Here is a 27555-nt window from a genome sequence, read left to right on the forward strand (position 1 = left end):
GTTAATGAAAAATTTACGATTTTTTTTTATTTTAATTAAAAAAAACACAATAAACTAAGATTAACATAATTTTAAAATTAATATTTTCTTGTTTTTAAAAAAGCAAATATTTTTATATATTCTTCAAAAAAATGTAAGCGCTTTTATTTTAAATTTTATTTGTAAAGTGATATATAAAATATAAATATGTTATTGATAAATCTTAGTAGCTTGAACTGGGTGGTTTACTTTAATTTTAACCACGATTTATCACGTATCCAATCTGAACCTAAATTGAATTTTTAAACCAATATTTATTCTTATTATTTATAGAACCGACCCCGATCCGTTAAAATTTTCGGCACCTCCTGAACCGAGGCCCTGAGATGTTCTAAGAACTGTGTTGACCTTTTGATATTCTAAGTGCTTAAAATAATGCTATTTTGAACCTGCAAGGTATTCAAGTTAAGTTAGCATATAAAAAAAAATTTCAACCATGGAATTTATTCTTTTACTTTGTAAATATAATTGGAGAGATGAGGAGTTGCTTTTCTTTGCATAATTCTAATAGGCTTGTAGAGAAAAAGTAACGGTTTTAAAGGATCAAACCGTATCGATAACATTTACGGTTCGAATCCTTGCAATAACTATTGAAGGGTTAGTTATATCATATTTTATAGGATTATGGTTTTTTATCCATAATTACAATTGGTTATCTTTTATTTATATATCTGTCATATTATTGGTTGAATTTTTTTTATTTCTTTATTTTTAAATATTTTTTCGTTGAATGATATTTATATTATCGGAAACCAATGTTTGTTAATTTTTACACATTTTTTTCAAATATTTTTTTGTTGAATGATATTTTTATAATAGAAAATTCTTAGTCATTTTTGTAAAAAGCTAAATTTAAATTAGATGAATAGGATAAAATGTCAATAAAGGGCAGGGCAAATTGAGTGAAAAATCTAGATTTGTAATTTAGATACCTTTTCCAGTGGTTTTTTTACTTGCATACTTTTATGTTTAATTTTTTTAACATTTTTTCTCAATGGTTCTTATATCATTACCTATAAGCTTTTTCTAATTAGATATTATCTGAGCATACAATTAAATTATTGACTCTTCATTTAAAATATTTATTTTTCAAATTTAAAATAAAAAAATTATAATTAAAGTATTCTATTAACTGAGTCCACAAATATATATTTTAAGTATTTATTCTCACCAGTGAAAAAATATGTGTAAATATTAACAACCAATAGTTTTCGATAATAAAAATTTCATTCAACAAAAAATTATTAAAAAAAATAATAAATAAATAAAATTCAAATAATCATATGACAACAGATAAATAAATAAAAGATAACCAATGGTAATTATGGCTCACAAACTATAATCTTACCTTTTATTGTTGCATATTTCTTAATTTATATTAAAATAATAATTTAATTATTAATATTTAAATTCAATTGCCAGAAATTAGTCAGAAATTTTTTTTGAATTGTATAACTTAATTAAAATTATTATGAGATTATCTAAATTCAAAATAAATTTAAATAAATTTAAGGTGTTTACAATTTTTCAGAATCAAAATATTAACGCAATAATTTAATAACCTTTATAGTTATAATATAATACATTTCATTGCCAACTTTTATACACAATACAGGTAAATATTTGTTTAATCTCTTTTTTTGCAATTAATATTTTTATATTGATTACTTCAATATAAATATAATTCATAATTTAAAGGGGTGTGACTTAAAATCTCATTGAAATTGGATAGGGGCATGAGGTAGTTTTGATTTCTATTTTTTGGGTTAATTTTACTTTGGGATTTTTTTTTTCGCTAAACAACTATTGAAATTTTAAAAATAAACAATTTTTTTGACTCATGGAGATATAACCGGAAACACCATTTTTCTTACCCTTATTTCTCTAAAATTGATTCCAAGATTCTCTCTTCACTTTTCTGATATTCCTTTTGCAATTTTTAAAAAAAGTTATATAAATTTTAAAAAATTTATAGCTTATATCTAAATTCCTCTTATTTGTTTAAATATTTTATAGTTTTCGCTAGAGACCATGGTGTTTTTTAATAAACAAAAAATTGATCTGATTGGTGGTAGAACCCTATGTTATGCAGTGATTTATTAAAATATCTTTTTTATGAAATGATAAGAATTTGATATTAGTTGCAAAGTCACTTTCTAAAATCATCCAGCACCCAAGTAACTGCCTGATGTTAACAAAACCCAAGTATATTCTAATGAATATGTTTTTTTTTAAATGGGCACATTATATCACCATTATTTTATTTGAACTAAATTTAAATTTACTAAATCACAAATTGAAATATTTAGGTACAAATTTATGGTTCCCGTTCTAAATCGCTAAAACAAAAATCGCTAAAAATTGGGAACATGGCTTATATCTCCTAGAAAAATTTTAAAGTATAATATTAATAGATACTAGGGGACTAAACACTTGTATTTAAATTGAAAATTTAAAAAAAATCGCTAAAATGGAAGAAATATCATCCAAAATCCCAGATAAGTCATGTTCCCAATTTTTAACGATTTTTGTTTTAGCGATTTAGAACCTATCCCAAATTTATAAGAAAACTATAATAAGAATTTTTATAATTGTAATAAAAGTTTTAAAAATAAATTTTTAAACGCCTCTTTTCTTCTAATCAAATAAAATAATTCCCCGGGAAAAAAAATTTACAATAATGCCCCACCCCCATCCTTAGGGAAAAAATGAGGGGTTTCTTCCGTTCACTCTTTTCTTCAAATATTTTAAGTCGGCCACACCGAAACTTATAAATATACAAATAGTTGAAAATATCTTGACCAAAAACCTGCCCACTCTCTTATGAGGGTTTAACTTATATACTAAAACTGAAATATATTTATTCTATAAAAGATTTTAAATGAAATAGTTGCACTAAAAAAATAAATAATTGTTTTATTCTACTATTATATTTCTATATTATTAAAAATTTAAATTGAATCCTTTGACAATATAACGTAATTTATGGCGCTTCTGATATTATAAATATATATTTTTTCAGCCCTTTTAATTTTTAATACGCATATCGGTAAGAGTAAGAAAGATTTTATTTTATATTGAACATAGAACTATCTATTCTATACACTCATAATACAAAAAAAAGATTATATATATATAATGGATGATGATTTATTTTAAAAATTTTCATAGAAAGAACCGAATGATGTTTTATTAACAATATATCAAAATTTATATAAAAAAACCACTAAGATAATTGAAAACTTTTATAAAAAATACAGCGAAGATTAAAAGAGCTATAACATAATATATTGATAATAAAATAAATTAATAAAAAAAAGCAAAGAATTAAATATATTATATTATTATATTATATTATACGTATTTTAATATCATTATTTGTATATATATATTTTTTAAAGACCATTAAATTCAATTATTAGATAGAGCTTCTTCTTTTTTAGAACCACAGATGAAAAATATTATTCTCTTTTTTTTAGTTTTGTTTGAGTATCATATTCATTCACCATCGCAAGTATATTTAATATATTCATAATGTAAGATATATTATTGAAATTTAAAAAATATATATTTATAATCATTAGAAAATTGTTACAAGCGCTTTCCTACACAAAACAAAATGTAATAAAAAAAAGAAGAGAATATTTCAAATATGTAAATTAAACTAGTATCATTTTCAACCAATGATGATAATAATAATCAATCTTATTTTACATTTTAATAACTTATCCAGGATGCATTCAGATTTGTTATTATTATTTTGGTGACAGCAAAAACGAATATTCTTGCATGAATAACTATGGTTAACACAGAGGCCCGCATCATTATGTTTAAGGTAGGGGAAACCAGGACCATTAGGGAAGCCGGGTAAAAAGGAAAACGCTTAATTGTTATAATTAAATACCTAAAATTTAATTAAAAGATCCATTTTTATTCAACTTTAGAATTGTAGTCTCTGAGTTCAAGCAATATTGGCCCAAAATAGGTTTTTCATAATCATCCACTAAAAATTTTTTTTTATATATTTCTTGGAGAAAAATTACTCCAAGAGTTATTTTTATATAAATTTAGTATGATAGACTAACTATTATGGACATCTAGACTACAGGTTAAATTTTGTCTCAGGTTTTTAGCTTATTTAAAAGCATTGAGAGCTCTTTTAATTTTCCTAGGGGTAAAATGGCAAAAAAGATGGTTAGTTGCAAATTTATCCAAATAATTGCTGGATTGCAATTGTATAAAAGAAAGGATGGATGACAATAATTCCAGTGAAAATATTTCCAAGCGAATTCGATAAGAGTTGATAATTCATCTAAAATAACCTAAGTAAACGATAACAATGGCTTCCCAATCCTAATGGTATTCCTAAGTAACAATCTTTAACATTTGCTTTAAGCCACACCGTTTCTCTAATTTATCAGACTCGGCATTTAGTGTTGTTAAAACGACGCGATTTATAAAAACGGCTAACCCAATATTTTAGTCAAAAAATATTACACAAGTCTGAAGATTTTGCTCATAAATGATAAATCTGTAAAATCGAGCTGTTTAACAACATTATCAGCATCAAATATTTTATACCAAAACACATATATATAGGCTAGGGTTGATTTTTTATTATATCTTTAATAAATTTTACTGTTACTATCAGTTAAGGTTTCAGGAATAAAAAATTATAAAGGTTTAGGTTTCGTTCAGGATCAAAATTTTATAAAGGTTCAGGTCATAGGCGTATACATGGTTTTGCTAAGGGGGGTGCGCTATTAGATGAATTATTCCCACATAAATTTTATTGGTGATATATAGGCTTATTTATTGTAGGCCTTTGGCTATTTGATTTTTATAAAAATAATTTAGGGTTTTTACTTTTTTTAAATTAAAATCATTTTTTTTGAAAAAAAATTAAATTTTAAAAAGTTATTAATTTTTACTAATTTTTCTTTCCATATGCTTCCTTATAATGATATATTGTATAAATTCTTTGGGGAGAGAGGGTGGGGGATGTGTAGGAGGAAATTTATGCAAATTTGCGATAGGAGGGGGGGAGGCTAAAATTTCTTTCTCCCCCCATTGGTTACTCGCCCGGTTCAGGTTCAAAAATCCTTAAAAAAGGGTCAACAAACTTTTGAAAAAACATTGTATTCTAAAAATAATTTGTCCTCTGTTATTATAGTTAAATTTTTTTTGACTGAAACTTGTGTAGAAAGGACATATATTGCTGAAAATGAAATTCATTGTCACTTAGGTTTGTTGCAATTATTAACAATAGTCAAGAGATCAAAACTCTTTAGGGTTTATGGTCTAAAAAAGGATCAAGATTTTTACGAATACCAAAAAATTTCCCAGAATTTTAATTTCAAGAACCCGTTTGCAGCTATTAAACCAATATGGTATAAATTCTAGAACCCAAAGAAACTATTCTATAAAACTAATCATCAATATCAGAAATTCTTACCCTACTCTATTAATAAGATCAAGATTCTAACAATGAAAAAGATGAATAATACGAGATTTTATCTTTTTTATATAAAATAATTTCAAAAACATGATTTTTAAGAAGAAAAATTAAAATATGAGAGATATTGTAATAGATTTTGAGAATTTTTAAAATATGTGGTCGAGGTAGCTGGGTTGAATGTGGTGGCAACTTTTAAAAAAATTGTAATAGTCTACTATTAGCCAATGTTGTAGACCTGGCAACCCTAATTGTATGTAGTACGATTATGAATGATGCAATAAAATGCTTTTAATTTTTTTTAGTTATGTACTAAATAAAATATCTAAAATAAAATTATTTTTTAAAAATAATAATCCATTTGTAAGATTAGGAAATTATTTGATTCGAAATTTACTAATCGAATATCTCTACTATTCCATATTCTGGAGGCTTACGGATAGCCATCATATTAAAAATTATATAGTAATTTTTTGGATTTATATGGATATTTTTTAAATTTATAAACATGGCGCATATATATTTAAAGTTTTATAACACAATATTCATCTAATAGTGGGCATTCACCTCAAAACACTACGTATTCGTTATGAAATGAATATCTTATAAAATGAATATTGTATTCATAAAATAGCAATATCTAAATGATAAATAACCCAAAAATGTATTGATATGATATTTTAAAGGCTAAAAAAATGAAATATAACTTTTTATATATAATAAAATATATGAATATAAGAGAAAAGTCTTTTTTTCTGATCAGCTTAGAACCACGTTAAATCATATAACTAGAAGCCACAATCTCCCTTTTCCAATTTTTTAACTGGAATTGAAACTAGTAATCTGCATCGGGCCTAATTTTGAATTTTTAAAAGTTTTGCAGGACCGGCCCGAACCCGAATTTTTAAAAAAAAAGTTTTTCAAGCCATCGACCCTGCCCGATTTATTTAAATATAGAAATTAATTTTTATAATTACTCAAAATAAAAGATATGTTATATGGCGTCTAGTTTCTATAAATAAAATCAAATTCATTTTATATAAAAAATTCAAAATAAAATTGATAAATTTAGATACATTTAAAAAAATTTCCAAGGCCTTACCTGGTCCGGCTTAAACTTTTTCAAAAAATGTTTTAATCCCGACTCAGCCCGAACCCGATTTTTAAAAAATATAGGACCGGCTCGTAAAATAATATTCAGCGATCAACAAACTGTTATTAATATCAAATCCAATTTTCCATATGTTTTTTTCTTCCTTATTTTGAAGAACTTTCAAGTCTTCGCATTTGTTTGAACGCCAAAATTATGGAATTCTTAAAAAAACAATTACTTTTTTTTGCATTAATAAGGGGAATGATAATGAATATTATGCGTGTGATGGAAATCAATTAGACTTAATTCATTTTTTTAGAGTAAAACATAAATAACCAAAATTTCATTTAAAATATAAAATTGAACTCATAATTTCTTTTTTTTATCCATTAAAAATAAATGATTGTTTTTGTCTGAGGAAACTCTTTTTCAAAATATTACATAACATATAAATAATAATAAAATTAACAGAGTTGTTAAAGTATCTAGATACAAAATAGATACATTGATATAAAAAGTATCGGTATCTTATACTTTTTCAGATACATTCTTATTTAACGCTTTTTATCTAAAAAATAAAAAAAAATTTGAATATAAAATTTATTTTTCTCATATTATCATATAATTTAAATAAAATAATATAAAGATTATTTTTTTCCCATTTATATCTTATTATCTATAGATATCAGTCCAAGATTGTGAAGGATATTTTTAACATGTAAAGAAATATATAAATCCTTGCTTAGCTATGACGCTTATTACAAAATTATTTTAAGCAAATAAATTTATTTAGAATTTTTAAAATAATTTTATAGATATTCCGCTAACTTTTAAAGAATAAATTATAAGTTTAATGTAAAATATTTTTTTTAAATATATGCTCGTTTTAAATGAGAATTGCTCGAAAGCACGATGAAATAAGGGTGATGACATTTTTTTATATGGTGTTCGATTTGAATGAGAACAAAATATTAAAATCTTGTTCACGTATTTTGTACTCGAGAACAACGGCGAACCCTGTATAAGCATAATAAAAATGGTATCTTTATCTAAATACATTTTAAAAATGGTGTCTGTGTCTAGAGCCAATATAAGTATCTTTTAACAAAACTGAAAATTTACCATGTTTTTCCCTTTTAAAAAAAATTAAAGGGAAAGGAAAAGTATACAAGGGATTTCGTCCCGCAGTTTGGTAATTTGAGTGAATACCTTGTATTTATATTAATTGAATATTTTTTTACGCTAAAATATTAATATAATATTTTTTTATGAAAATAAACATACATTCCAACCAATATAAATTATTACCTTTTAAAAATAATTTATTAATATAATATCCTTAGATGGTGTAAAAAAACACCAATTTTATTTTAGTTTTTTTTTATAAAATTATTTTTTTTAAAAAAATTAATAAAGTTTTTCCATAATTTGACAATAAAAAAAATTAAAAGAGAAAATTATAAATGTAAAGAAGCTATGATTTAAACCATATGTAAAATCTAATATATGAAATAATACGTTTCATATAGTTAATGGATAATTGACCAATTATCCTAATAATATTTGCGAAATTTATATTTTGAATAATTTTATGAAGAAAAATTTAAAATTGCTTAATAAAAACCTTTTACCAACGAGCCTAAAACAAAACAGGTTTAAGTAAATTTATTAATATGCTAGAGTAACCCTCATTTTTCTTTCGGGGAAGCAAAATTCAATAACATTTAATTTATTAGTAGAAAACAGACTAGGCTTTGCTCATGTAATAGAAGAAAATAATTAATTTTTTGATTGAGTTTTAATAAATATTATGATTAACCCAATATAAATCACCTCATCATAAAAATTATATGTTCCAATATCAAATACAATTATAATTTGATGAATGTTTGTTTTAATAAAAAGTTCTAGACATAATGTTTTCAAGGTAATATGCTATAATAATTTCCAGGTGGAAAATATTGAACTAGTTACAGAAAGTTAACTTATATATGACTTAGCGTTTTAAACTTTTTTTATTATACCATTAATCATTTTGGGATTTACAAATTTTCAGGTTTAAAATGAAGTAAAATTTAAATAAAGATATAATTGCATTGATATTTATTTGCCCCAAAAAAATATATAAATAACTAGAGTTGTTAAAAGATACATTTCAAATGGATTTGGATACAGATACTTCGTCTGAAAGTTGATCTAGATACAGATACAAAAAAAGAAAGAAAATACATTTTACATAATAAAGAATTGAATAATTTTAAGGCTTAGGAAATTTTCATAATAAAAATAATGATTTAACACATTTTAAAAAGCTTAGATATTGCCATTACACAAAATTTTAACTAGTTAATCATATTTGCAACTAATATATTATCCATTTTATATAATATTATTGACAGACATACTTATTAGAGATCAGCAATCCGACGGGCAGGGCCTCTTTTTTTAAAAAAAATTTTTTTATACAGATTCGGGCAGACCGAGTAAGGCCTAAATCTTATACAATTCAATTTTGTGAAATAAATTGATACATTTTAAAATTCTTGCAAGAAACAAAGGCGTCAATACTTTTATTTGTAGAATATTCTTTGCAATTTAAAAATATTAATTTTTTCTTATTTAAATCAATTGGGGCCGGGCCAGGCGGATCGGGTTATACTTTTAGAGACAAAAAAAATAGCTTGGGATCGGGTCGGACAAATATTTTTAAAAAAATTTCGGGCCGGGATCATTAATACTTATAAAAGATAGAAAAATGTGAGCTACATTAAAAAAAATTGATTATTATGAAATTATGATTAATATATTTTTTTAAAAATTAAATTTTTTTTTTATTAGTATAATAATTAGTCATAAAAATTATAAAAATGCATTCTTGAAACGATTTTTCATTTAATTTCTTTTTTGAATTACAATTTTTTATGCCAATCTTATCTAAAATGTTATCCTCGGTCAAATTTAATAATAGATTTTTATTTTTGTTGATATAAAAAAAATAAATTAAAAAAAAATTCTAATTATATTTAATACAATTAAAATTTTCTTAAAAAAATCTAATTATTATTCATATCAAAAACTTTTCCCTTCAATTATAATTACGATTAAAAGGAAAAAAACGAAGATGAAGATAAGTTTTTTGAAAAGTGAAATTAAATTATGATATTATTTTAAAATATTCTTTAACTTTATATTTTCATTTTGTTTTTTATGATCTTTTTTTCTTCTTTTAATTCATACATTATTTATTTAAAAAATATAAATAAAATAAAAAAATTTTAATAATTTTTAATTTTATAATGTTTTGATTATCTCTGAAAATATAATTTTATTAATTAAATTAATTAGAAAAACTGCAAAGGTAAAGAATTTATTCTATTGAAGTTAAAATTTCTTTATGCATAATACTATCTAGATTGATGATCCAATGTCTTAATACATAGCTAAGGACACTGGCATATTATTTTGGTTTCACATGTAAACATTAATAACTAAAATTTTATGAAAACTTTTTTTAAAAAAATCAGAGTTTCATTTATTTAATAAAAATTATTATATAAGAAATAAAAAGCATGTTATCAACTATTATATGTCAATGGACCACATCTATGATTATCAGTGTTCACTTTATAAAAGTTAATTCTTTTAAAAAAAATATCTTCCCGTAATTATTTTTAAATTAATATTATTCACGAATTTATTTATTTTGAAAATTTAATTACTTTTTATTATATCCTTTTAAATATGATATTTTAATGAATTTTTTATTATTATCGAAATATGTATTTATTTTAATTAATTAATATTAATAGAAAAAGAAATTGAAAAAAAATATTATAATCAAAGGTTTTCTAAATTCTACAATAAATTTTTTTTTAAAGATTATATTATGTAATACAGTGTAATATATTTATATAGCGTTTTACGCACGGCTAAAATTTTATACCAAAATGCGCCCATAAAATTTATAAAGGAGAGGGAAGTATTTAAGAAGTTCCTTTAGAAATAAATTCGTTTTTTAGAGTAGTTAAACCACTTTTTTAATTAAAAATTTTGATAAATAAATTTGTATAAATAATTCAAATGCACAATAATAATTGTATAATAAATAATAATTTTAGATAATAGTATTATTAGATTTATTAAATAAATAAAATAATTAAATCATACATAGTTAGCTAATGGTAGTATCTGTTTTTTTTTAATTGTCAATTATTTTTAAATTATCTGTAAATTTTTTTTAAATTATAGAAGATGCTCTTTTTTTACACATTGATACAAAAAATATATTTTATATTAATTCCTTCCAATTATTATATTTAGTTTTACGGGAAATAAGCCTACAGAATTTTATTATAAGATTTTTGTTTGAACTTTTAAAAATCAGATGCTATCCCAATAGCCAAGGAAACCTTTTAGGTTATCAGGAACAAATTTATTTATATTTTCATAAAGCTAAAAAGTAGTTTCCGGTAATTAGGCCAAATTTAAATTGAGCCTTGGGACTCTTTTATATCGCTCAAATTATAATGAGCTGTGTATTTTTATATTATTTAAAAAATGCATATTAATTTAATTAAATTATATTTCAAAAAAAATAAAAATTTTATTATTTATAAATAACAAATAACACTATTTACTAATTATAAATTTAATTAAAAAAAGGAACATACAATTTTATGAATATGCTATTACATTCTTAATGTAAAAGAATAAATTTTAAGCAAATTAAAATTTAATTAATCCAAATTTTATTTATTGCAACGCAACCATTCTTAATTATAATATTATTTTCGAATGATATTATTTTTCTGTAATTGTTTTTATTTTAATTTTTATTAAAAAATATTTAAATCTATATTTATTTATAAAGCATCATATCAATTAAATAATTATTTTCATTTATTATTTGTTTTTTTATTTTTTTTTTGCCATAAAGTGTGTCTCTTTAAAAAAAAATCTTTTTTGTAATTTTAATTTAATAAAATGTTATAATTAAAAAATAAAAGTTAATGCATAAATATATTTTATAAAGTTTCTTTTATGGCTAATAAAACAATGATCTAAAGAGAAAAAAGAATATAAATTTCTTTAACCTTTAATTAGAAACATTATGTTACATAAATGAGTTCAAAATTATCGGTAAAAATTATATGTTATCTATTGAAACTTATCTTATATTTTTTTTTATTAGGACCATTTAGCAAAAACAAGGATTCCACCACCAAATTAATGAAATAAAGTTAGGCAAAAATTAATTTTAAAAAAAATTCCATAAAGAGCTACTACTATGGACAATGACAATCTTTTAGATAATAATAATAACGACGATACAATTTTAGTCAATCCCGAACATTCTAACGTCACCACGAATCTTTCAAAAGTTCCGAAATCTCCTCCCATTCATTCGGCATTGTATCAGGAGTGCGCGGGGTGCAAAAAATGCATCCAAGACAAATATTTGCTCAAAGCCGAAAACAAATTCTGGCACGAGGATTGCTTAAAATGTTCTTGCTGCGAATGTAGATTGGGAGAAGTTGGTTCCTCCTTTTTTCTCAAAGCTAACCTCTTCTTGTGCAAAAGGGATTATCTAAGGTTAGCAAGCCAAGATTATTTATAATACTTAAATTTATTTTGAATTGAATAGTTATTACATATTACAATATATGCAGCGGCATTCTAGAATTTTATATAGGAAAAAGTTAAAGGTTATAAAATATATATATTTTGTTCTTTCTCACCGTTTTTTTTTAAACTTTTGTTTCTCACCGTTTTTTAAAAACTTTATGGTTTATGGTTCAGATTCAGCCAACATGTTAACTCTCAATTATAAATAAAAAATATTATTGGGGGAGGAAGATCAAATGCCTCATTAACCCCTCCCCCCTTTAAATATGCCAATGATTACATGAATTATTATTTTCTACCCTAGTGAGAAATTGTTTTTTTTGTTTAAATAATATAAATTTTAATGATAAAGTTAGGAAAATCGGAGAGACAAGTATTAGAATTTCATTAACTTTTCCCCTCTTGAAGATTATAATTATCACTTGTTACACTTAATTAGTGTTTTTAAATGGCTCGAGTTTTTGAAACGATTAACCCGATATTTTAGCCAAAAAATTTAAACCAAACCTGGAGATTTTTCTCGTAGATGGCAGAAAGGATGGGCATCTTTTAACGAAATCTCGAAGCTTGCGTAATATTATTTTGGCTAAAATTTTAATTAAAAATTGGCATAGTTTTGATTTTGTCTCTTGAAATTGAAAACTTTAATTAGTTTTTACCTTTATTACCTGATCAAAACTAACTTAAATAAAGCTTAGATTCTATGTTTATTATCCATATTTGTTTATAGTAAACCTAAACAATTTATAAGTTTTCATTTACAAATTATTTTTTTTTACGTGATATTATAAGGACCTATCCCTTCCCCGTATCATACTAAATTACCCTAAGTATAGTTATTATAACCATTGTTGCCAGATTCATACTAACAAAAATCAGGATTAACCATAATTCAAAAAAAAATAATTGTTTTATAACAAATAATATTAATTTTTTCCCTATGATTATTTCTTTATTTAAATTAATATATCTAATATGCAACAGTAAAATAAAGGGAAAGATTCCTATATTATTTTTTAAAGTAAAATTAATAGATATTCAGTAAATATTTTTATTCATAATTATCATAAGATTTTGTCATTAATTAAATTTTTATTCTTTGTTACATATTCTTTAAAATCTTTACAAATATAATTAAATTATGTTTGATCATTAATTCCGCTTCGAAAGCTGATAAAGATGACCGATTACTATCTTTCCCCCAGAATTTTTTTTTATTAAACTGTATATGCGCTCTGATTAACCGTTTGAATGCGGTAACGAGAATATAATATTGCATATTTTTTAAAAAAATTTGCGCTATGTTATGTGAGAAGAAAGTACCCATTTGTTTTCTTGAGCCAAATTCGATATATTATTATTTTGTTCTATAAATACATTTTATGCAACGAATTCCTGAAATAATCCATATAATTTGATATCTTTAAATTGATCATAATTAATTCAAATTTCGAATTTATTATCGAGCTTTATAATATTAAGATTTTCCATTTATGTGATTTTATCATAACCATCACATTTTATAATATTCTTAAAATCTGAGCATTAATTGGTAAGGACATCTCCGAATTGAATATTCGGATTGCAATTTTTTAACCACGTTGTTTAAAGTCGTTCATACATACTAAGCATAAACAAGCCTTGCTCTCTACAATATATTTTCAAAAAATAATTTTAATGTATTTTTTCTGGTATAAAAAAATAAGATATAACAGCTGAATAATTTTTATTAAGTTTTTCGAGAGCCGGTATTAAGTAACCCTCTTGTTGGAAAAATTCGTAGAAGTTCGGACCATTCTATTGAGATCCATAATTTCATAACAATTATTTCTATGGGTATTGTTGATGAATCATGCCCCTTACTGTATTGTGATATATATGGCACAGGAAACCAATAGGGATTATATTTTCATTCAAAACTAATTATTCCGTTATTACACTTTCCCTTTCACCGAAATGCGTTATCGGCACAAAGAACTGTCACATTTTATTGAAGGTTATAATTTTCCTTAAAATCCTATAAGATTTGTTTCTTAGTTTCAGAACCTAGGATATTTAACATTATTTTTAAGGCTTTTATTTTCTACATTTTATACTTTTGGTTATTTTTGAATTAGGAAACAGTATAGGCAATAAGTTTGTAGCGCAATCATTAGATAAATAACTAAGAATATGTTTTACCGCATGATAGACCAATGTCGTTTCGGCTATAGCAGTATTATAACATAAATTATTGTTTTTGAAGTATGGTTGGATAATATTTGATGATTCCTTATTTTTTAAATTGGAAATATGTTTTTGCCTTGTTGAATGTTTTTTTACAATGGAATCCTCTGTGCTGATATTAAATTTTATACTTCATATTAATTGTATTTAAATCTTCTCTGACCCACGAATAGAGAGAATTCCAGTAATTTTGATATTGCAATATACATTTTTTTTTGGATATTTAACTTACTGTTATTTTTATATAATTTAAATTAATGGAATAAAATTGAAAAAGAAATGAAATATCATGAGAAAACTTTAATTAGAAAACGTTAAAATTTTAAAAAATAAGTTTCCTACCTTTAAAATATCATTTTATATAGTTAGTTTTTCTAAAACTTATATAAAATACTTCACATTTTAAGAATCATTTTCATATCAGAATCAGAGTAAATAATTATTATATGATTTATCACAACAATTTATTTTAAAAATATATTATTATTATTACATTTTAAATTGTAAAGTTTTGGAGATCGAAAAAATTCCATTCTCAAAATATGGATAAAAAAATAAACAAAAATAAGAAGGCTTTTTATATACATATGTGATTGAATTAAATAAAATGATTGCGTTAGTTTCTGGTTAAGCTATTTTTAATTATTTTATATTTTAAAAAATTTATTTAATAAATCGGGAGAATTTTTTTTAGAAACATGGATAAAAAAATAAGAAGAATTAAATCCTTGCAAATTAGATTCCACCTTAAATACTAATCAAATAAAATTGGTAAAACAATATATTAGGCTCAAGTGATAAATCTATTAATACACGTTGGTCCAGTATTAATAACGCTATATTTTAATCAAATAATTTTTATTCACCTGTGCATTTTGCATAAATTTACTAAAAAGATTAAATTTCCTATTTTAGCCTGATTATTAATTTTCTAGATGAATGTTTGGTAGCCAATGACTTAATATTTGAAAATATATACATAATCTATGGCAAAAAGATTATTAGAAATTCTGATCTTTTCTCTTTTCTGTTTATCAAAGGCTAAGACCAGATCTTTTTCAGTTTATTTTAAAATCTTAGATGACGTGTTCTACCGTAACCAAAGTAAAAATCGGGAAATTACTCCAAAAATGGGAGATCTGGAAACCCTTATAATAACAGAGCAGCGCGTGGTTCTCTCTCAAAAACATTTTATTAAATAAATTTATATGAATTTGTGCCAAATTATATTATAAAAAAATAATTATTATAATTAAGCTGAAAAATAAAAATAAATACAAAACAAGAACCTGTATAAAAAAGAAGATATAAAATAGCTTTATTTACATAAAATAAAAGTAGTAATATGAAAATAATAAAAATTGATATAAAATTATATGAAATACTTAAATCTAGGACGAATATAATTTTTATTTTTCGGTATAATTTATAATTAATTGCTGATTTGCGTTTACCTTTTCTCATTTTTTACCTGCTTTAGGTAAAGTAAAATAAATAAATATATAAATTTATATCATTATTATTCTTATTAAAATTTTAATTTTAAATGGTCATATATTTACTTGTAAATTAAAAATATAATTTTTTTAGATGATTAAAAGAAGGAATTTTTTTTTTCAAATAAAATACATTATATATTTTTTCCTTTTGTTTAAAAAAATATTATATATCATAATTTGTTTTATCTTTATTAAACCCAAAAATAAAAATTGAACTCTTGTGTATTGTAATCTACAGGGGCCCGGAGTTAACTGTTATACCAGATCGCTAAAAGAAACGAACCGAACCTACATAATTTTTATCAGTCGGTATAAAACCTCCTACATAATTTTTATCAGTCGGTATAAAACCTTTTAATTTTTTATATAACAATTTAAAGACTATATTTGATAAAGCTAACAATTGTGTCCTCCCTCCCTATCACCTCCCCCCCTCCCTTCCCCTCAAATTTTTGCCATACCTTACCTCCTAGCTTCCGATCATCCTATCTCCTCCTCTCTCTTCCACTTTTAATATATTTCAATGATGATCTTGAGTTAAATCCTGATAGCCTATATTAGAATTGCTTACTGTGATTAGATAGTGCGTCGGGTATAGACATAGACTCATCAGATGTTCCGAGATATATATCGGCGTTTTGGTTTTCACTAGGAATTATGACATCCAATAGGTTACATCTCTAGAACGATCCTAATAAAATCAGTAAATATATTAAGGTGAAAATATTTTGTGGAGTCGTTGCCCTGGAAAATTCTTGCTTTATAAATTTGCCGATTTCCTTGCTTTATAGCACCAGAGGTAGTGAATTAACTTAAATGGTTTTAGCAATTATTTTAGATAAACTAGAAACCCCGCCCATGTTATTTATTAGATTAGACATTGACGAATATACCATAATTTCATTAAATTCAAATGAATACTTTTGCGTCTAAGCAAAATATACCAAATAAAAAATTTGGTGAAAAGTGCTAAAAATTGTTTTTGATCAATATATATTGAATACAGAGCTATTGAAAGAAATACATCCTTTGGCCATTTTGAAACAATCAGCTAAAGAAAGTTATTGACCTTTAACCCCGCCTATAAAACCCCGGTCTCTCTCATTTTTTATGGTTTATATTGAATATTTTCTCAATAAAATTAATTCACCTTTTTACATGTCTTTTTTTAATTTTTTTCTAAAGATAAAATTGATATAAAGAATACTTAATCAAACCGTAATCTTTTAAAATTTAGGTAGCTGGACCGTAACCGAACCTACACTTTGTTATCTTTTATCTCCGAATAGTTAACGAACCCGATCCTTTATTGGAGTACCTAGTATTTTGTATGAATATCTTTCTCATCTATTCAAAACTATATAATTAAATTTAATACAATAAAACTGGGGCTAGGGTAAATTATTTGATCCCTATTTTTCAATTTAAGCTTGATTGATAACACAAGTAGAACTTAATTTTTTGATCAATAAAGTTTGCGAATTAGATAGCTGCTTTTACTTCCTTATTGTTACATATGCGACGTCTATCGAAAAATTGCCACAATTAATTTTTTTATAATATAAAAGTAGCCTTACCTCGAACCGTTATTTTTTGAGATTAGATTCAGATCAATTTTTTGTGGTTGTTAATTAAACGCTGCAATTTCTTTCAAACTGTTAGTCAAAAAAAAATTATCAGAAAAAAAAGCCTGGCTGGGAACATCTGTGGTTGGATTATAGGACACATATAATTATCATAATTTTAATATTTCGATTAACCTTGCACTATAGGTTATTTGGAAATACCGGTTATTGTACGGCTTGTGAAAAGGTAATTCCAGCTTTTGAAATGGTCATGAAAGCTAAATCCAACGTATACCATCTCGAATGCTTCGCTTGCCAAGAATGTAATCATAGGTTTTTAATAAATTTATATTAAAATATATATAGATATCTTAAAAATAATTATATTTTTTTAAAAGAGTGCCATTAAAGTAAAAGACTACTATTTCCAATTAACGTCAATGTATAAAATTTAGAATAAATTAATTATTTTCATATAAGTTTTAATTATTCGTTATTATGGCTAAACGTTAAATCTTGCACATTTTATGCTGCCACTTTTAGGTTCGGTTCCATAAAAAACTTTACATATTTATCTAATTTATTCGACCCTGTATTTTTTCAAAGGATACGGCCTAAATTATAATTTTTGAGTATAAGTTCTATCCGAAAATAAATAACTAAGTATGCTATTTATGAAAAACTTTACCATTTGATTATTTTTTTTTCAATTAAAGGAAAATTTTGAGAAACGAATTCATCCAGAAATAGAATAAGAAAATGTTTTAAATTTTTATGTGCGATCTATCCCAATACACAAATTGACGATTCATAATGTAAATTATAGCTTTTGGCATGCCATTTGCTATATTGAAAATTTTTATTTGGGGAACCAAAATTGCGTGTCAGCAGCTGATTTATTTTCAACGACGGTTCAGAATAAATTTTATGATTGTGGTCTGAGTCAGATTCGATATTTATGAAAAAGCAAAATAAAATGCAAGTCCAACTCCACCGAATCTAAGGAGAATGTTTATCCAATTGATCCGAACCGGTTTTTATCTGGCTCGCACCATTCCCATTAACCATTTTATGCAAAGTACTATTTGAAATGTAGAGTATTTTTATAGATTTGAAAACGATACACTTAAATTAATGTGATTAAATGACTTGATTTGAGTTTAAAATGGCTAACTCAATATTTTCGCCAGAAAAATATTGCCTAAGCCTCTAGATTTCGCGAATAGATGTCCAAACCTTTGTGTCATCAATATGCAAAATTTTTAGGGCTCAATATTTTTCTGGATAAAATATTTAGTTATCCGTTTTTAAAACCGGATAAAATCGAGCCGTTTTCGTTTGAAATGATACCATACTCACGATATATGTTATAATAAAAATGCAAAACTTTTTAGTATGCTATTAAAAAATATGCAAAACTTTTTATAGTTAATTTTTATTTGCTTTATATAATATTATTTATTTTGAAAAAATAATTGACAATTTTAGGCAGTGGCATTAAAATAAATTTTTTAGAAAAATATTATCTGTGCGCTAATTTGTTTTACGTTGTTTTCGTCAAAAACAACTTCTTTTTTTTTATTTTTTACTCTCTAATTTAAAAAAAAAATAGTTGATAAAAGCGACATCCCTGGCATAAATATTGCTTTTATAGTTTTTGTCATATTTAATTAGTTAATTAATGGATTTAGTTTTTTATATTTAATATTTAAAAAAAGGTATATTTTGATATAAAAAATATACATTGAAACATTTAGGCTATCACTTAAGAATTGTTAATTATGGTCACGATATATGTAATACTATTGCTATGCGAGAGGCGGAAGAGTTCACGATTAAGTGGCCATCCTCTTCAAGGTTTTGCCTAAGTTAATCTGAAATGAGGATTAATTGAATCTTCCCGCGTCTATTCAAAACCTCATTTTTAAACCATTTATTGAGGGCGATTTTTAGATATGAAAAATCTGATTTAACCGAAAATGAATTTCAATATGTATGAAAATTTTGACTTATAAACTTTATAATTTTTCATTTAAAGATTTTTTATATAAATTTAAAAATATGTCTAAATTTTCTGAAATTAATATGGATAGTACTCCATAGCTCATCCAGGCTGGAATTTATTTCTAGTAAATTCATTCGAAATATCATTGAATAATTTATCCAAATCACTATGGGAGGATTTTGGATTCGTCCTTATTCTAGATTAATTTACCAATTTTATAATAAATAATTAAATCAAAAGTCATTAAATATACAATGACAACAGAAATATAATGTTAAACAGAAAAAGTTTTCCTCTAAAAAACATGTATCAATTAATTCATGATATAGCCAAATTGTATAAAAAAAAATGTTTTTGATAATAATCAACAAAAATTGAGGGGAAAATATGGAAGATAAATTTGGATATAATAGATATAGGATAGTTGGACTAAAAACCAATAAAACATATTAAATTATAAATTAATGAATATATAAATTATCCATTAACTTTATTAAAAAAGATATATTTATATTATATATAGTACATTTTTTTTTGTCAAAAAACTAATAATTTGATAAATTGATATTAAATAGATATAATATAATACAATAATAGTAAAACATATAAACAACTAATTTTTATGTAATAGAAATTAATGATATTTGCTTTAACAGAATATGAATGGTAACCATTTTTTGACAGCAGCATTACATAATTGGAAAAATAAAATAAAACATGGGTTAAAAAATTAGTGTTTTTCAATTAATATATTTTATTTTTAATTGTATAAGGGTAAAATTGTAAATTTTTATTTATTTTAGCGGTTATTAAATAAGATTCGCATATACCATGATATGGTATAGCATAATCATCTTCTTATATTTCTTATAATTTAACTTTCTATTTCTGAACAATTTGTCTAATAAAATTATTAGTAAACAAATAAATTGAAAGTTTTAAATTTTTTTTGTATTCAATTCCTTGATTTTGAATGTAATTTTTGGTTTTGAAATTATTTAAAATATAACTTGTTTTCTCTTTTTGTTTTGAATTTTTAAATATTATATAAAAAATTGAATTAAAAGAAACTTGACAGAAAAATTGAAATATGATGACCAATTTTCAATTTAATCGTTTAAAAAATCAAATTATAGATCATTTAAACATTAATTGGTTTCTCATATTTTCAATTTCATATCGAAAACATTTAGAAATCCAAAATTATTTACAATACAAATTTTAAAAAAAATAGTATCGGGCAAAAAATAATCGTTTATTTTTTTAAAAAAAATAAGGCCATTAAAAATGTTTTAGAAGTTCATGACCATATTGTCTGAAATTTATAGGATAGGTATTCTAAACATAATGGAATGCATTTTCGATAACACTCTACAAATGATTGTATTAAATTAATTAAAATCATACTCATGCTTTAAAGTCGAAAATATTTAAAATATCAGGTTAATATCGTATTATTAATTCAAAAAACAAGTTTTTTTTAGCTAACTAAAATTTTTGGAACCTGTTGCTTTTGTTTTGAAAATACAAAAAATTCCTTTTTTATATTTGATTTGAAATTCCATACTTTTTTGTTTTGCAGCCTTGCCTTAATAGAGTGGCCTCAACACTACCTGAGCTAATGAAGCAGAATACCCCCATCCAAAAGAAGCAGCAAATTTCAAAAATAATTTTTATTACATTAATCTTTAATATATAATAACTATAAAAATATAAAAAAAGTTATATAAACTTTAAAATTGGAGCAAAGAAATTAAAATATTTTTTAAATGAATAATTTAGACAAATTAGAGGAAGATAAAGCGAAATTAGTTAAAATTTCATTAATATTTAATTGTTTAAATAAATTTTGTTCCATTGATAAAATGATTAAATTATTAAGAAAAGAATCCTTCATAATGCCTTCGTAATCTTTATTAATTAACTTAATTTTACTTATGACCACAATACATGATGTTGTAGGAAAGGTTATAAATTATATAAAATTGATAAATCATGGAAAGCAGAAAAATTTGAAAGTAAACGATACCTTTAAGCTATCATATATATATATTTCGAAAGTTAGGCATTTCATCGAAAACTTGACTCGAATTTAATTGATAAAATTCACAGATATCCTCAATATCATCTTTAGTTATTCCCTTTGGTGTAAAATAAGGTTTGCTTTAAAATTTTCTTGGATTGGTCATTAGAAGTTTATTAAACTGCATTATTATCAAATCAAGTACAGCAAAAAAAACATTGGTTTTAAAGCTTAAATAAACTATTATAATGAAAGTATTAATACCTTTTCTTTTTAATTGAAATGCTTGCACCCTAAAACTTTCAAAATTATAAGGCGGATTTCTCACTTCATAATCTTGAGCCTTTGAAAAAACATTCAAAAATTCAATGTAATTATCTAATAAGATATAAAATAATGGTACAAGACAATATCTTAAATTAACTTCTCAGCTGAATCAGACAATCTTTTGCCAATTGAATTTTATTCATATATCCTGACATGGTTTGCAATTTTATAATAGCCGAGCTTTTTATCAATAATATTTTATCCAAAACATAAGTGATAAAATCAAATTTTTCTGTTCTAAAAACTATAGTACTAGCAATGGTAGAAGTAGCAAGATCTTCAGAATTCTTTAAATTTGTCAAAGCTGCCCTCAAGGTATCTTAAAGTAGGAAAAAAAATTCAATTGCTTTATACGATGATACTAGCTTCTATAAATATAAATATATACATTTTAAAACTAAATAAATAAGATAATATTACCGAGGGGTATTTTTGTGTAAAAATCGTTGCAATTTTGTCAATACATCATTCTGACATGCTTTGCCTGCATATCTCTTAACATGTTGAAATACACATGAATCTTGTGTAAGATCTCTAAAACATTTTTTAGTTCCCTTATGAATTGGCTTGACAATAGCACCAAATAAGCGCCGCTTTTGGGGCCTCAGCTCTAATCAAAGCCTGTACTCCGTTGGTCTTTCCATTAATGACTTTGCCCAACTAAGAAATCCAGGGATAAATTCATTGAATTAAATTTGTATATTATATATTTATTTAATATCAACATCATTCATGTTATTCATACAATATATATGTATATATCAATAAATCTTTCAGCTACCTTTCGTGTTTCACCATTTTCAATATATCTTACTTTCAACGCATTTGCTTCTGATTTAGAATCCTCATAGGTACCATCGCATATAAATGAGAAGCACTATTAGATTCGATTTCTTTTTGATTTTGTTATAACCAAATTTTTTAATATTTCAAGAAGTAAATTTATATTGTTATATGAAAAAAGATTGGAATATATTTGGGATTTTAATTCCTTTTGTTTTTGATCACATCTTTTTTCTTCATTTTTTGTATATATATTTTGAAATCAGGTTCAGAAGCTGTAATAATATTGCCTTTTTGTTGTGTTTACCCAAAAAGCTTGATTACGAGAAATCAAATAACCAAAACATCTTATTATCATTCTTATAATTGAGCAATTATCATTCGTTTCTAAGATTTTATCTGGTCCCTGAAGAATATTTTTTATTCGTATTCGATTCATAATTTCCATATAAGAAAATTGATTTTAATTTTGAAATGAATACAAATAATAAAAAATTTGACGAATAATATAAACAATCATTCAAATATTTTTTGTAAATATTTTTCTTTTTCATTATTTTTTTTTATTTAAATGAGTTTTTTTTAAAGAATATATGTCCAGAAGATTACATTTTTTTCTAAAAAATAGTTTTGACTGTGGAGTATTTCATTATATTATGGTTACGAATTTCAATGGGATCATTGAATCTCATCAATACTTTCAGATAGTTGGTAGATTTTTTTTATTAACTAAATATGAATCGCCTGAAATCATAATACAGACAAACACAATATATATTCTTAAATTTAGTTAATTTTTTTTATATAGGGAAATTCAAACATTTTCTAAATTTGACAAAGTATTAATTTAAAAGATAACATATATACGATAAGAATATATAATAGGGACAAATCCGAAATTCTTTCGTGGGGATTCTGAATATCACAATTTTAAACTTTTATTGAGAGCGATTTTTAAATTTGAAATATCTCATTTTATCGGAATTGATTTCCGACATATATAAATTACCCACCCAATAAATTCAGAAAATTTTGCAATGAGCACTTTTTTATCTTAATTTTCAAATTATAGATTTTAGTTATAAATTAGAATATACAAAAAAATGTGTTGCCAAATTATGAAATTTAGGAAAAGTTATCTATACATGCTGGACATGATCAGATTTTTTTTAAAGTTAAAAAATCAGTAATTGGTTTAAAATTGAGAGAATTCAAATCACCACGGAAGGATTCCGAATTAGTTCCATTCCATATTTACTTGGCTAAATTTTGTCATGTTCCATTCAGGGCATTCAGAATCCAGTTGCGTCCAGATTCATTACTTTTTATTAGTATATTAATTTCAAAAATTAATCATTTTGATGTTAATTTTAGTATAATGAATCATGGGAATGGGTCCCATAAGATTTTTTTGTTTTTTTTTCTACAGAGCCCCAAGATTCTTGCGGTATGTGTATAATAGTGTCATAAGTATGTTGTATTTTTGTTCAATAGATATTAATTTTTTAAAATGATTTAATTATCACCTGGGAGAGGCTAGTTAGGAATTAAAAGGTTATTCAGATTTGAATTAGAGTATAAATCAAAAATATTGATTTAATAGACTATTCGGTCTCTTAAAGATTAAATCTGATTTGCGCTCCTAAAGAGCTGTATAACAATATAATTATTCGATATGGGATATGGTTAATATATATTTAAAAGGGTAAAACAATATAACTATTCGATATGGGGTATGGTTAATATATACTTTAAAAATGGCTTGGAAAATATTTAATATTAATACAAATTTAATTTATAATGAATTATATATTATTATTTTTTCTATTCTGCTTATAATACTTTAATATATATTTTTTATATAAAGCTAAATATAATAATAATATTAATTTATAACATAAAATAAATTATACAATTTATATGTATGTGCAGAAATAAAATATTAAATATAATTTTAATTAAAATCATTTATATATTCTATAATATCTTCTTTTTTTACAGTTTGAATATGATACTATACGTTTTGCTATACTAAATAGTAATACTATATAAAATAAATCTATTCTTATATTTTATTGAAATTCAACAAATGATACAAACATATTAAATTAAAATGATTAGGCACACACAACACATAAAATATAGTTGGTTTCAATTATAGTTTATATATTATGTAATGTGATACATTTAGAGCAATATTCGGGAATTTATATTGAAATTTATTATTAAAATACTTTTGGCGGCTTTTTGAAAATTAATATTATTAAATTTTATTTTAATTAAAAGCATAAAATAAAAAGTTTAATGTGGGTAGATGGTAATTGCTAGTTTGGCAGAGTTTCTGATGATCTAAACATTTCTGATGTCTATTTGAATGACAATATAATTTATACACGAATAATTAACTTAATTTTTTTTAAGTATTTGTTAAAAAATTTTTAAATTAATTTTTAGAATTAGAAATATATTTAAAATCACACTATGAAGAGAAAATATCAATCAAAAGTTAGTATTATTTATCTATAAATATTATTTAACCCACCCGCCTAATGTTTAAAAATTATTTTAAGGCTTGTTTGGCTCTTTAATTTATTTAATGTATTTTTAATTAAACAGATATAATATGCAATATTAAGAAATACAACTATATTTTAATAAATTGAAGTCTGTTCTCATTTCCCCTGAAAAAAAAATTTACCCGCCCACGCCCGTCCATTACGTGAAAATTTTTTAACAGGGCCACCACCCACCCAATGTTAAAAATATTTTAAAAAACCCTACCACTCCCGTCCTAAGTGTGGGCGGACAGTTTAAAAATTCACCCAAGGCAGAGACCTCTAGTCTAGAGGATATTGGTAAAACTTCTAAGGCCGTTTTAGACTTTCAAATATAGCAGAGTGATGTAATTAGCTTTGAAAAAGTTTATTTTCGAAAATTAAAAAAAAAATAGCGTTATACATTTTTTTTGTTCAGTGAAAATTACCTATTTACACAAAAAAAATAGAATTTACAAATCTTATTTTATTATAAATATAGAGACATATATTACTTAGGTATATTATATGAACAGGTTGGACATAAAATATTATTGTTGAATTTATTATATAATAATGATAAACACACTTTAAATTAAGATTCCAATTTATAAAATATTAAGACTAAATTTAGATAATACAGAGTATATGATGTTAAAACATGCCAAGTATTGACTACCTAGAAAAAAACTATAAAATAAACTCACTTAGCACAAGAAATATTATATAAAGCTTTGATTCTAATTTGATTTTATAGGTTAAGGATTATGCTATACATTGATAATAAATTTGTTATACAAGCCCAATTCTTAATCCTTTTCTGAAAACTAACAATCATCGCTATTCATGTCACTCTATCATTATAATTAATTCGATATAAGTTTATACATAAAAAATATTTTCGGTATTTTTAGATTTTGCGTAGGCGACAAATTTTACCTTTGGCAAAATAAGATCCTTTGTGAAAAGGATTATCGCTCCGTTTGCTTATTTCAAAATTTTCATCAAAATCCAGCCTTCACAAACAATACCAATCAACAGTCTTCCCCTTCTTCAATGAATAATTACGAAGAAAATAACTCGCAGCTCTCTCTGTTAAGCCGTAAAAATTCTAACAATAACAACATTTTCCTCCATCAAAATACCAAAATATCGCATAATCTAACATCACCCAATTCCAATCACGTTTCAAATGATGGAAATTTTAACGAACTCGATGACTACACGCAACAGGAAATAAATGGCAATTGTGATTCCTACAAAACCCGTTCCCAACAAATCAATTCTAGTCTTGACAATCCCGCCAAACATTATTTAGACCGACATTCGTTCGATTCGACACTTTCCGACTTTTTACCTCTTCACCATCGCAATGGGGACAATTATTACGAAAACCTGAACCTGATGCACCAAATGACCGGAGGTGCCAATAATGAGATAGAAAACGCTTCCATATGAAATTACTACAAAAAACTTATATACGTTATATATAAATCTCAGATAAATTGCCAAGAAAATAAAAATTTAGTATATATATATATATATATAAACAGCATATATCCATATTATATTATACACATCACATACCATTTATTTATAAATGTGTAATTAATAGATTCATTATGTATAAAAATACAACAACCAAAGATTATAGTTATGATGTTTGCTGCAATTTTCTAGTGACTAAATGGTGTGTATAAATTTTCTTAGTTAAAATAGTATATTGAGGTGTGCTCTCTTCAAATTTAGCAGTTTTAAGATAAATTTAATGTTTTAAAATAATTTAAGTAATAATAATTATCAAAATTAGATTATGCAACGATAACACTTTTTTTTAAAGTTGATAGTACCGATTCTCTGCACAGATATTTAAAACAGAAGTATGTCTTGAATCCAACTTTCATTGCGGTTTAGATGATATGCAAAAAAATCTTAGAACTACCCCAGGTTGGACTTAACTTTTTTTCTGATTCTCCACCCCGGCTCAGATTTTCTATTTTTTTCATATTTTACATCCCGGTCCAAATTTTCTTTTTAGTCTCAGCTGTTTTTTATAGGATTTATAACCATTTATTTGCCTCGACCCTGCTTTGTAATTTTTTTCATATTAGACCCTGTGTGGTCAATGACAATACGATATTGAAATCGATGCATCTTTCACCAAATGCCCCCTCCCCCCGTGGATCTTTTTATTTGACTTTTGAAATAGTGCTTAGAGAATTTCAATCCCCAATAAGGTTGCGAAAATAGTAAACTACATCCACAATTCTGTCCACTTATATTTTTAATTGCACCAATTCTAATTTAAGTATGAATCAATATTTAATTAAGCTAATATAAATGGATATATCTATTTAATTTTCTATTTTTACCAACAAATT

At 24.1% G+C, this 27555-nt stretch overlaps 1 protein-coding gene across 5 annotated transcripts; it reads left to right on the top strand.

Annotated features, from left to right (window-relative positions):
- Positions 1 to 117: 117 nt before the first annotated feature.
- Positions 118 to 26813, top strand: LOC135930498 (LIM/homeobox protein Lhx5-like). 5 transcript variants are annotated; one of them, XM_065467302.1, is made up of 4 exons: positions 118 to 133; positions 11779 to 12179; positions 17710 to 17835; positions 26089 to 26813. In XM_065467302.1, the coding sequence occupies exons 2-4, from the start codon at positions 11875 to 11877 to the stop codon at positions 26630 to 26632; spliced, it is 975 nt and encodes a 324-aa protein (XP_065323374.1). In that variant the 5' UTR covers positions 118 to 133; positions 11779 to 11874; the 3' UTR covers positions 26633 to 26813. The 5 variants fall into 5 exon arrangements, with proteins under 5 accessions (XP_065323374.1, XP_065323373.1, XP_065323372.1 ...); XM_065467301.1 differs by lacking the exon at positions 118 to 133 and adding an exon at positions 1639 to 1654; XM_065467300.1 differs by lacking the exon at positions 118 to 133 and adding an exon at positions 2230 to 2244.
- Positions 26814 to 27555: the final 742 nt, after the last annotated feature.

This window comes from Gordionus sp. m RMFG-2023, chromosome 5, assembly GCF_954871325.1.
Source record: "Gordionus sp. m RMFG-2023 chromosome 5, tfGorSpeb1-WG-v2, whole genome shotgun sequence".
Taxonomy (NCBI): domain Eukaryota; kingdom Metazoa; phylum Nematomorpha; class Gordioida; order Chordodea; family Parachordodidae; genus Gordionus; species Gordionus sp. m RMFG-2023.

Excerpts from the sequence above, each read along its gene's own strand:
- LOC135930498 (XM_065467302.1), top strand. The coding sequence starts at position 11,875 with ATGGACAATGACAATCTTTTAGATAATAATAATAACGACGATACAATT. Across the intron at positions 12,180-17,709 it reads TGCAAAAGGGATTATCTAAG|GTTATTTGGAAATACCGGTT; the intron begins GTTAGCAAGCCA and ends CTTGCACTATAG. Across the intron at positions 17,836-26,088 it reads TGCCAAGAATGTAATCATAG|ATTTTGCGTAGGCGACAAAT; the intron begins GTTTTTAATAAA and ends CGGTATTTTTAG.